Below are 12,479 nucleotides of genomic sequence, written 5' to 3' on the forward strand. Positions count from 1 at the left end.
TTACGAGATAAAAATACGTTTTTGCACTAAAGTTTTTTCGTACCTACTTAGTAACTTTTCTTAAGTAAGTAGGTAATAGGTATACTTATAAAGAATTTCAGCTTCTATGCAGGAGGATGGTATATTTTTTATAATTTTAATTTTTTAAAAAGCCTTTGAAAGTAGTTTAGATAACTGCAAAGTGTCGCTACTAGATGGCATTAAACAGTCGCTTCAGTATTGAGTTAACATACATATCACCAATTTCGTCACTGGCAGTAAGCGAGACCGTGGCCGAATGGTCAAGGCATCGGGCGCGAACCCAGAAGATGCAGGTTCGATTCCTGCCGGTCACGCAATTTTTGATATGTATTTAAAATTATTTAGGAGGATGGTAGTTAAATACCTGAAAGTTTGTTATTGATAAGCAAACCAAGTAATAAATTACCTTTAAACTTTAGCAACTTAGTTTGTAACCAAAGTCTGCAAGGCCCTGGGAGCTCTGGGGTATAAAAGTTCCGAACACAAGAACTTGCTAGAGCTCGACACGCTCTTATATCTTGTTGCTGAAACAAAAGATTATTATTATTAACGTATGCATCTATTTATAATAAACTAGCTAAGCCGGTTTCACTCGAGTGGCAATTGTGGAAAACGGTTAGGGGGTGGAATTTCCACAAATCGAGAAACACTACATTTCTTCATTTTTCAAAGCCCAAATATCAATTTTCATAGATGAAACTTAAAAAATGACGGACTTTCATAAAAAATTCCATTCCCTATTTAACCCCCTTAGGGGTTGAACTTCCAAAACTCCGTTCTTAACGGGTGCCTTCGTTATAAAAGAAATCTAGTGCGTTGATAGATCAGTCAGGACAATTTTTTTATACATAATACCTAGACTAAATTTAATCCTGGCTTCATTCTAACATCTACTCAATCTTTTGAACTAACTTTTGACTAAAATAAGGTAAGCACTTAGTTGAGTACCATTATTTCCACTAAGGTATACGACACAGAGAGGGACATTTTAATTGCGAGAAAAGTTGACTCACAGTACACAAATATTCCAACTTCACAATCTCCAAGAGTTCATCTGGATGTAAATGGTTGTCGGTATACTTCGGTCGATCGAGTAGATACTTCCTCGGTAAACACTTCCCTTTAACGACAATCTCGCTTTTATTGCACGTACAAGCTTCGCACCGCTCGCATCGATTGTTGACAGCCTTGTAACCTCGCGCGCATTTTATGCATTGGACTTCTTTCATTGGAGATCCGTCAAAGTTTTGAGTTACTAAGTAGATGAAAAAAACATATAATTTATTTTTCACTTTATTTTTATTCAGATACAAGTTAGTCCTTGCTACAATCTCACCTGGTGGTAAGTGATGAGCATAGATAAAAGAGACGAGGCAGCATTTTTTTAAGCTCTTAGTTTTAAGATGTGATGTGTGGCACAGTTATGTAAATATACGTCTTTTCTTTCTTTCTTTCTTTTTAAGAAACACATGCCCCTTTAGTTTCTACACGGCATGTACTGGAACGCTAAATCGCTTGCCGGCACGGCTTTGCCAGGCACAGGGTTGGCCATAGTCTACCACGTGCGGATTAGCAGATTTCACACACCTTTGAGACCTAGCTACCGACAAAGCCGTACCGCCAAGCGATTTAGCGTTCCGGTACGATGCCGTGTAGAAATCAAAGGTGTATGGATTTAATACAAACTGTCATACTCCTTCCAGGTTAGCCCGCTTCCATCTTAGACTGCATCATCACTTACCACCAAGTGATATTGCAGTCAAGGGCTAACTTGTATCGGAATAAAAATAAAAAACCCTTCTCTCTCTGGGAGGAGATTTGTGCTCAGTAGTGAGCCGACGATGGGTTGATCATCATCATCATCATTTTTATCTTACCTGATATATAATCTCGGGGACATTTCCTGCAAGTGATCCTCCCAGCAGAGCTTTGGCATCGTCGCGGTACACATGACATTCCATCAGACGTGACTACTTCAGTGATATTGCAAGGCCTGCACCGGGTTGTGCTGATCGGTATACTATGTTCTTCACAGGAACAGCCGAACCCTTTAAATCACAATTTACAAACTTTAATTTTCTACCTCTCTATTTTTATATTCTACTAGCGACCCGCCCCAGCTTCGCATGGGTGCAATGTGGATGCTAATGTGGTGTCAGTGAGGAGATAATAGGCGCCGCGGCACAGCCGCCTACGTCTCGGTTTGTTGCGAGTTAGTTTTAATTTTACGATATTTCATATTATTTTAATTTTGTGATATCTCGTAAGATATTATTCTAAATTAAATTATGTAACGGGCAATTTTGGTCTAAATCAAATATTACAAATGATAAACTATTTTATTTTGATAAGAATCAATAGTATGTCAGTTAAAACACCCTCGAAAGTAAGGCTTTGTTTCAGATCACATTTGAAAACCATAATATCGATTATTGTGAGCCAACCTTAAAAGATACATGTATGCTATTGCTGACTTTTTTGTAGAATTTTTTAAAAGAAACAGTTTCACTTTAAATCGTTTTCGTGTAACTTTGACCACTTATGCAGCGCACGCCTTGGAAACTCTCAAATGAGAGGAGATTTTCCGACCTAATTCACATTATTAGAATGTACTGTGTATGTAGTCTAATTTATAATAATATAATATACCTAGGGCCATTTTTGGCTGCCGCACCAACCCGTGCTTTCGTGATTCCTTTCGTCAAAGGTTGCCTGGAAGAGATCGCTTTAGCGATAAGGCCGCCTTTGCATGCTACAGCTATTAGATTAAGATTCTATATTGTGTTTTTTCAATGTTTACTTTGTGTTGTGTGCAATAAAGTGTAAAAATAAACAAATAAATAAATTATTTCAATTTCCCTAGGAATCTCTAATTTTTGAGAATTAGACTACATCTATAAACCTTCTTCTTGAATCACTCTATCGATTGGTGAAAACCGCATTAAAATCCGTTGCGTAGTTTAAAAGATCTACGCGGTCATACATACATACAGACAGCGGAAGGCGACTTTATTTTATACTATGTAGAGATTTTTTATTTCACTCTAGGTATAAATAAGTAGGTATACTTCTCAACTACAGTGCGACAAGGCTATCTTGGCGCGTGGCGAAAATCAGAACAAACGTTGCCGTCAAGTGTCCCCTTTGTTCTTGTTTGAATATTTTGCTGTAAAAACCTCAATAAACTAATCAACTTACCATCTCCAGATGTCACTAACGACGCATTAGCAGCGCAAGCCAGACAATCCATCAAACTCGGCTCATAGTACAGGCCCCGCTCACAGCTGCCGGCCAATCTATAACTATTCACACCGCTCAACAAGAACAAGACTAACAACATTGTTTGCAAAGTTCCCAACTTCACGAGATCTTCATAAGTTTGATACAGATAGTTCTGGAAGATAGAATTTTAACTTAATTCTTACATACTGATCATTAACTTTATCGATAAAGCACAGATATCTCTACCTAACACTTGAGTAATTCAAAACATCATTTCAAGATTTCAATATCAATTTTACGAGTCTTGTTAAATTCCTTACTTACAGGTTTAATTCTAATGCTCTATTTATTTTGTAATATAGGTACAGTGCAAAGTAGGTACCTACCTACCTGCTTATTATTTATCAGTTTCTCTATTGGCTGAGAAGTTATTTAAGTTTTGACAATCCTTTTTGATTATTGCTATTGCTTTACCAAAATTGGCACCATTACAGTAGCTATAACTTAATATTATTACATTTAACACATTAGAACAAAACTTTATACATCACAGTGATCTAGTCGAATATATATCTGATATTCTTAGCTCGGAAAATGGTATTATTCACGTACGAAATAAACGTGTAATACATCAGAAAGAGCACGAAAGATCCATAACAAACGTAATAACATGGCTATTGGCATGGGAAGTCGCTTGTTTACGTAATTTCTAACTGCGGGTTGCTTGGTAACATACATTGAGTTCAATATACCAGGATCAAACCTCGTAATAATATATTTCATCAAATCACCCCTATCTAAGTTCCTAACCGTTGTGAGTAACTGAATTTACAATGATGATTCATTTCCATAAACAGACTATTCAATGATCAATGATCGATGTTTACATTGTCGTACAAGTTGTCGTAGAAAAACTTATTTGGCATATTTTCATGAAACATGTACTAACTGCTAAGTTAATAAAGAGTTTAAAGTACATAAATTTAATCTCGTTACATTACTGTAAAATCATATTATGATGTAAAAGATAACGATATTAATGGCAAAGTAATATCTGTGTAAGTGAAAAGCACGATTGAGTCCCTTTGTACTCTGCTATTTTGTACACAAATTATTACAGTCTCTAGTAAAATGGCAACTCTATGGTAATATGGTAATTCCCTGGTAACATATTATGAATAGGGGAGAAAGACAAATGTAACAAAACGTGAATTGATATAATCTTGAGAATTTACCCCTTAATACCTACGTGTTTGCGTATTAAGGGGTAAATTTTGAATTTCTTACAAAATTGAAAAGTAATATGATTTCTTAGTGAGTTTCGATTTTTTATTTAAAAACATTACCCTTCTTCTGGTATAGTCGGGTAAAAAAGAAAATTTCAATAAGGACTTACCGCATATGCTTACCGACATTTGTATTTGTTTTCTTTGTTTATTGGGGAGGAATCTGCTAAACAGATTTAATTGAAGTTTTCTTTGTGTATAACGTGAGGTTTGTTTTATTAAAATTAATATAATAATAACGAATATCATTATTACTATTAATTGTACAGTAAAAGAATAAGCTCACCGAATAAACTACTAAGTACTAAGTATACCTATTTTGCTTTAAATAATAATAATTTATTCTCATAATCAGCTTAAATCAGTAGAGCAAACGGTTAGAAATTGTGCAAACTGTTGTTTGCATCCATTAACTTTTAAAGTGAAATGGGACAACAAAAGCTATTTCGAAAACAAAGCTTGATTAATAAGTTCTTCTAATGCATTTGCAATGTCGCGTTTGGGTTTTCATCAAATCGACTGCAATTTCCCGATAGTAAATACCTACAGTACAAATCGGAATCTTATAGGCCATGGTCTCTCTTAATTTTAAAGGCTACGTAATTTTCTTGTTTGTTAATTCCATTAACACGCAACTTATTCATCAAGATGACGAAAATGTAAAACATGATCGTATAATAGAAACTGCAATTGAGATCGCAAATCAAAATTTTAATTTCAGAATACCGACTGCTATCGTATCGAAGGATGTTGAAGAAGCTATTGTGAGTAAATTCATTAAGTCGTTCGGCGGAACAGTGCTCATGGAAAAAAAAGACGGATTCCAACCTAAACAAGTTGTTCTCATAATAGAGTCATACTTTTCTTTGATTAGAATGTTGGGACAGCTGAAACCGGATTTAAAAGGAAGAACTTTTCTTCACAGTGGGGCATATTATCTGATCGTCCTTTTGTCTTATCCGCATAGATTGGAACGCATTAACAGCTTTCTTTGGAGCTACTACGCCACGAATGTTGTAATTATTGTCTCTAACAAAAACGAAAATATAGCACTTTATACTTACTTTCCATACAAAAATCCGTTGAGTTGTCAGAATTTAGAGCCCAGTCTAGTTGGATTCTGGAATGACAAGGGAATTCTTTATAAGAATCTCTTTCCGGACAAAATGGGAAACATGCAAGGCTGTCCTCTCTATATTTCTACTAATAAAAACTACCATCCAGCAACAGAACAGAAAATCCCACTAGAAATTATTAAGAAAACAATAGTAAGATTGTTTAGAAACGCAATCAATTTTACACCAATAATATCGACCAGAGATTTTCTTAGCATAGATTCCGATGGATCTAAAAACTGGTCTAGTACTTTGAAAGATGTATTGACGGGAACTTCGAATATTTCAATGTGTAGTATTTCACCAGGAATGGAAAGAGCCGGAATTTTGGACTACTCGATACCCTATTTTAGAATAAGTTTAGCGTGGCTGGCACCACCTCTACGACCTGAACCTATATGGTGGCGACTTCTTTCTCCGTTAAATGGATACCTGTGGCTCGTACTTTTATTTGTTATTCTTATGGTCAAATTAATACCGTTTATGATGAAAATCGGATGCGTTAAAAAATTCTGCTATCAAAATTTTAAAAACGCAGATAAATTACATGGAGTTGTGATGAGAATTTGGGGTGTATTGATGGGACAACCGATACGGGTCGAGCCAAAACGTTTCAGGGACTTTTATATCCTAGCGCTTTGGATATGGTTCACATTTGTTGTAAGAAGCGCTTATCAAAGTGTCCTTATTGGGGCATTAAAATCTAAGGTGACTGTCGGGAAATTTCGTGACTTAAAAGAGGCAGTCAGTGAGGGATATCAATTCGGTGGAAGGGCAGGTGTTTTGGATCACTTTGACTATGACCCTTACGTACGGGATAATTTCGTGGTAGTACCCGAAAATGAGTTCGACGACTTATTTCGTGATGTACTAGAAGGCAAGAAAAAATTCATATTTGCCATATCTTTGGAATATGTGTTTGCTTATTGTATGTCGCAAGGAATAAATGATGATGAATGTGGCTACGTACTTCCTGATTCAATAATGACCATCCCGTTAGTGATTTGGATGAGGAAAAATTCTACATTTAAGAGGCCATTGTCGGTTTGGCTGATACGTCTCATAGAAAGCGGTCTAATAGATAAAGACATATTGAAAGTGCCCGTAATCAATACATTGATAACAACAGATTGTAGTCCACTGACTCTTGACCAAATTTCCAGTTGTATGCTATGTCTACTACTTGGATACGTATTGTCTACTATTGTTTTTATAATTGAGATAGTAAAGCGTAAAACAAAACAAATGAAAGTGGTGGGTTGTAATATTATGTTTATGAAGTTTGACAAGAATTAGATCAGTTGTTACTTGTAGACTTTACTCGTAATCTATTGAAGGAAGTAGTAGAAGTCTACTGGATAAAGCAATAAAAAATTGTCATACGCTACTACTAATAATTTTACGCGATGGTATTCTGAGACTTTATCAAGATGATGAAATAAATTAACTACAACAAAATCGTAAATAGTAATTTTTATTCCACATTCATCTACTTATCATATAACATTTATTTTTCTAAAATATTATGATTAATAGTTCAGAGTACCTACTTAATTGACAAAAATAATGATTTTCTATGTTTATTTTCACAATATGTAAAAATGTCTGTAACGTTATAATAACACAATATTTTTTATGCAGTTAACAAATAGTATAATATATTTGTAAAGGGGTCTAATAATACATTTCAGTACATTTATACAAAAATATTCATTAAAATATGGCATTATAACAATATCGTTGAATATTTGGATATATTATTTGGTAACTCTATCTATACAAAAATATAAAGTTTTTACTACAACATCGACAATGCTCACATTCATGACCAAGTCAGACTTGTTTATTTCCTAACTAAATTGTCTTCGCCCAATTGAAGGTAGGTAACAAAAGGGTTCTGGCGAATACGGCTACTTAATATTTGAGAGAGATAAAGTCCGAACTTACATCCTGTGAAGTTCGCCGCTAAATTATTACTCAAACTAGCTTCGCTAACTTTTGATGCTATTTTTAAAACATAAGACGTCTCTGTCATCCTTTTCATTTCGTATGACCTCTTAGTTACAAGTGTCCTTTTAAGAGGCCAGAACAAAGTAATTTAGAGAATGATAGATTAATTCACTCTAGTGTACCGACCAAGAGATGGCAATAAAATAAATATTTTAACTTAATTATTTATTTTGAATGAAGAATTTATTTAAATGAAGATAGAAATACAACAAAAAAACAATATTAAAATACTTAATATAAAATAATAATTTTTAACAAAATTAAATTAGTAATATAAATGATAAAATTAGTAGGTATAAAAAGTACGATCGCAAAACAGACCAATCGTTTAGTCCTTCGTATTACCAGATCTAGGACTTTCCCAGCTATTCATTCTTTTCTTTATATTCAGTGCCGGACTAATAAACGTTGCTCTCTAAAGATTAATTGATAGCATTCGTGCTCTCAGGCCGTAAAATGTTAATTTTATCGTTGGATCTAACTAGGTCTCTTATTTCGAAGCACAAGCAGTGTCGTTAGGTTTTTAATTAACGCAGCTTTTAACGAAGATAACGCACCAGGATTATGCACATAGTAAGAAATTAAGTCATCTAAAGGTAGGCTTTAAAGGACCGCGATTCGCGACAGCGACACGCAACACTCTGCTTTGTATACTTACTGTCTGTTTACAACGACCCTTATACTTTTAAATATTTATCGGAAGCTCTAACTCTATTTGATATACTTTGTAGTACTTTCGCCATTTACACTTACTTTTTATTTGCTTAAATATTACTATTTTTAAAAAACATTAAAAATCAATCAGAATTCAATATACGCAGTTTAAAAATTTAATCAAGTTTCTTTAAATATTTGTAAAAAATAGCAATAATTTGGTCAAAATATAAATAAGTAAATAGTCTACAGGTGTCTACAAAATACTTTTTAACTTTATTAAAAAATCGAATTGCACATTTAAAGCAACAACCTCCAAAATCTTTCCTGTATTCACCCTTAAAAAATTTATGGTAGCTAAAATAGTCGTGTATAGGCGGCCAAGTGCTTTACAATTACAGAACCAAATAACTATCATAGAATATAATACTAGAATGTAATAGGGATTAATTTATAGGTATATCTGAAATCTGAATACATTTTAAAATAAGATGATCTCGTTCTTAGGCAGCTATAGTTGGTGGATCCACCACTAAATAAGGAGTATGTATGGTCATAGTGGTTTGTGGTAACGCAGTGAAGAGTATCGGGTATTGAGGTGGCGGCTGAGGACTCGGAGCCAGAAGTCGAGCCTCAGGCTCCGAGCAGTGAAGAAGCCAGTGTGAGAGCATGCGACCGCGTCCCTTCAGTTCCACTTCTCCACGTCTTTCGACTACGAAGGTACCCCATTGATCCAAAAGAGCTCGTGTGTTCTCGCTTAGATGAATCCTTAGTGCTAGAAAGGAAAATAAATAAGGTCCTACTTAAATTTAATCATATTGGTACAGTTGGCTGGTAAAAAGAGCTGTGGTGGGGAAACTGTGCATTGGTACTGTTCTTTCATACTTCGCGTAAAACGAAAAGTCAAAGATAAAGCCTTTTATTCAATAGTATCTAGATCATACCCGTGACTTCGACCTTCGTCCATGTGGATTTAGGTTTTTAAAAATCCTGTGGGAATTCTGATCGACAATTAACGAATTTGACAAATAAATTATTGGTGACTTAATGGTGATGATTGATTACGTAAAATTAAATCTAAAGGTGCAAGGGTTCCAAAAGCATATTTGAATGAAACCTTTGGTTAGAAAATTGACTGATGAACCAATCGCTTGGCAAAACAAATACCTACCTACCCCCGCCGTCATGTTCTTGCTTCGTACCTCCAAATAGATAATAGAAGTTTATGCTCATAATTCTTTTTTGGTGCCACCAACTGTTCTTAAGTTACTATATTTGAAACATAACATGTATCTAATTTTAGTTCATTCCTCTTATTCAATCAAAACTGGTATGAAAATCTTAACCTAAAATATTCACGATCCAATTATTTCTCCTCAGCTTTAATTACTGTACGCAAATTCATAGAAGCTATCCTAAATAAATAATTATTTAATTATAACTTACACACGTTTTAAGCACATAAATAACGTAACATCCTTATCAGAGAAGGAACCTTTGATACGGTTTAACAAGCTTTCATGTGATTCAATGATTTCTCAGAAACACGTCATAAGCAAAACATGTCAAGTAAATAAATTCTTAAAAGCTCGTAAATACTAATTATTAGATAATGAACACGTTTTGTTTTTTTTGTGATGTAACCACAAATTCACAGTTGTCGGATTTCTTCCTTTTCTTGAGTTATAAAGACCTACCTTCTTGCCTTTCATGATTCTAGGTCATCGGGAAGTACCCTCTAGGGCTTTCTTGACAGACACGACATACAAGCAGACACAGACGGATAGACGGACAGACATAAAGACAGTTAGACTGACAGACAGACAACGAAGTGATCCTATAAGGATTCCTTTTTTCCTTTTGAGGTACGGAAACCTAAAAATAAAATAAAAACCTACTTTTACTATAGTCACTTACGTTGTCCAGTAGATTCCATCCTGCTTGCAGTGTTGACAGTGTCACCAAACAGACAGTAGTGCGGCATCTTGACTCCAACCACTCCTGCGCATACCGGTCCCGAGTGTACCCCTACACGCACCTATATGTGTATGGAAGCAATATAAAAATTTAACAATCCAATAGGATCTCTTATCACTTCTTAAAAAACATCACACTTAAATAAAATCCATGTCAAATAACAAGATTTCTCTTATTTTAACGTTTAAACTATCGTGAATGATATCCATAAACATAAACCAGACTTCTGAACAAACTATTGATTACTTTACGTACAACTCATGTACATTAAAGAAAAAGGAGCCACAAAGGCAACCTTGATCAACACAGCTTTTTTGCAATAAATTCTTGAAAAGCAAATCACCGATTCAAGGAAAAAGAAAATTGATCCTTTAGCCAACGGTATTAAAACTCAGTTTTACTGTGGTTTTACTAACCTCAAGTCGATGTGTGGGTCGATGTTTGACTACAAACGTTCGGACTGCTTCCACTACAGCTAGTGCCATCAGACATATTTCTCTGGCATGCAAATCACCGTTACGTTCTGGCAACCCTGATACTACCATATACGCGTCGCCAATCGTCTCCACCTTGGATCAAAGTGCAATAAAATTAAAAGGCTGACGTTACTTTTCCCTATATTTTCCCTGTACCCTCGCTACTGGGAAGCGAGAGAAAAATCCTCCATATGTTAATTAATTTTTTATGTAGGTCTATGGTCTATGTATGGTATTTTAAGTTTTATTTTTTATATTGTTAGGTAATATTGTATATTGTGTGTTTTATTGTACCTATCTATTGTATTTTTCTGGACTATTGTTTTATTTTTTGAAATAAGTTTTTTTGTGTGTTGTTTCGGATTGACTATGCTGCGTAGGCCCTACTGGCCGCTACAGCGTCACCGGGGGGGTTGGCGAGCGCGAAGCTCCGCCTGGGAGTGAGCCCTAGGGCTCGAAGAAATAATTCGAGAGGTCGGGGGGCAACGTCCTCCTAAGGGCGCCTCCTGTGAGGCTCGGACCACGGCTTAGGATGACGTTGGGATGGGTGGAGTTGTTGGACTACTGGTTAGTCCGTACGCCCCCGAGGCCGTGGCGTGAGTCCACGTCCGGGTGACGTTAGAAATCGGGGACCTCGTCTTCGCCGGCGAAGACGCTGTGATGAGGTTGTATTGTGTAGCCCTACAAGATAGGGAGCATTGTCGGTCATGATTTTATCGTCGGGATCGTTAAGGACGTGCTTAGGGCGTCTTTTATCGGGGGGGGGGGGGGGTTTGAAATAAGGCATTCTGCAATGTTAAGACGTATTGACAGTCAAACCCAAATTCGAATTAATAGTATTGTGAGTACCTATTTTGGATGGATGTATGAGTACGTCACAGTATAGTTTGCGACAGATCGACATGGCAATCGGGGTATGAGGAATATAAGATGATTTTGAAATTGTTATAAAAAAAAACGCGTCAGATAATAATAAAGATTGACCAAAGGTAAATGATGATTTTAAATAAAAATGCATAACTAATTGTATTCATAGTTAATTTTCTTTCAGAAATTGAAAATACAGTCAAATTAAACATTTACCTTATACACGTCGTAGAAACCGATGATCCTGTCAAAAGTGCTGTACAGGTCGTTGAGAAGGTCGACGACTTGGATGGGAGTGGAAGCTGCGCACAGCTCGGTAAAGCCGACGATGTCACTAAAGTACACGGTGACACACTCGAAGCTTTCCGGCTGGACCACTTCGCCTGCCATCAGCTGTTGAGCTACGGGCCTGGTAAATGACATAAACCCTTAAACTCAAAGTCAATGCTGAGTTATTTTCAAAATTTTTGCCCTAGTCGCAAAAATGAAGTGCATAACAAAAATGAATACCGTAACAAAGAAATAACAAAAACTGAAACATTAGGGCACCACATATTATTTTGTTGTTGTTCTTTTTGAAATAAAGCGCACTATACCTACTCTATCCACAGAGAGAAGTTAATATAGGGCTCTCTTTGCTACTTAACCCCATACAAATGACAAAGACAAAAAAATCAGTGAACATTAACCATTTTGAGTGACCAACCAATCACAAACTACCTATGTTTTACGTACTACTCTATCCCCTGAAACAAGTTAGTAGTAGACGTTTACGCATGCAAAACGGGGCGTTTTTTTTAAATGACACCATGCTGCCATGCAGTCGCAGCTTAGATCAGTGACAATTGGCC

The 12,479-nt window shown here is 35.7% G+C and overlaps 3 protein-coding genes across 3 annotated transcripts in view; 1 reads left to right on the top strand and 2 right to left on the bottom strand.

The window, feature by feature from the left end:
• Positions 1 to 3,702, bottom strand: part of LOC138403748 (meckelin-like) — a 208,030-nt gene extending 204,328 nt beyond the window's left edge. Inside the window, exons 1-5 of the mRNA XM_069505507.1 lie at positions 3,634 to 3,702; positions 3,220 to 3,415; positions 1,899 to 2,069; positions 1,035 to 1,276; positions 428 to 545 (exon numbers count right to left, since the gene is read on the bottom strand). Of these exons, the coding sequence (XP_069361608.1) occupies positions 428 to 545; positions 1,035 to 1,276; positions 1,899 to 2,069; positions 3,220 to 3,361 (673 nt within the window). The 5' untranslated portion in view covers positions 3,362 to 3,415; positions 3,634 to 3,702. The remainder of the gene's footprint in view (positions 1 to 427; positions 546 to 1,034; positions 1,277 to 1,898; positions 2,070 to 3,219; positions 3,416 to 3,633) is intronic.
• A 1,399-nt stretch (positions 3,703 to 5,101) lies between these two features.
• On the top strand, positions 5,102 to 6,940 carry LOC117991967 (glutamate receptor 3-like). Its single transcript, XM_034979606.1, has one exon. It carries the CDS (start codon positions 5,102 to 5,104, stop codon positions 6,938 to 6,940), a length of 1,839 nt encoding a protein of 612 aa, XP_034835497.1.
• A 331-nt stretch (positions 6,941 to 7,271) lies between these two features.
• LOC117991968 (atrial natriuretic peptide receptor 1) overlaps positions 7,272 to 12,479 on the bottom strand; it is a 32,363-nt gene continuing 27,155 nt past the window's right edge. The window contains exons 19-22 of the mRNA XM_034979608.2: positions 11,845 to 12,037; positions 10,702 to 10,854; positions 10,226 to 10,346; positions 7,272 to 9,083 (exon numbers count right to left, since the gene is read on the bottom strand). Of these exons, the coding sequence (XP_034835499.2) occupies positions 8,812 to 9,083; positions 10,226 to 10,346; positions 10,702 to 10,854; positions 11,845 to 12,037 (739 nt within the window). The 3' untranslated portion in view covers positions 7,272 to 8,811. The remainder of the gene's footprint in view (positions 9,084 to 10,225; positions 10,347 to 10,701; positions 10,855 to 11,844; positions 12,038 to 12,479) is intronic.

Source organism: Maniola hyperantus, chromosome 20, assembly GCF_902806685.2.
Source record: "Maniola hyperantus chromosome 20, iAphHyp1.2, whole genome shotgun sequence".
Classification (NCBI taxonomy): Eukaryota; Metazoa; Arthropoda; class Insecta; order Lepidoptera; family Nymphalidae; genus Maniola; species Maniola hyperantus.

Excerpts from the sequence above, each read along its gene's own strand:
- LOC117991967 (XM_034979606.1), top strand. The coding sequence starts at position 5,102 with ATGGTCTCTCTTAATTTTAAAGGCTACGTAATTTTCTTGTTTGTTAAT.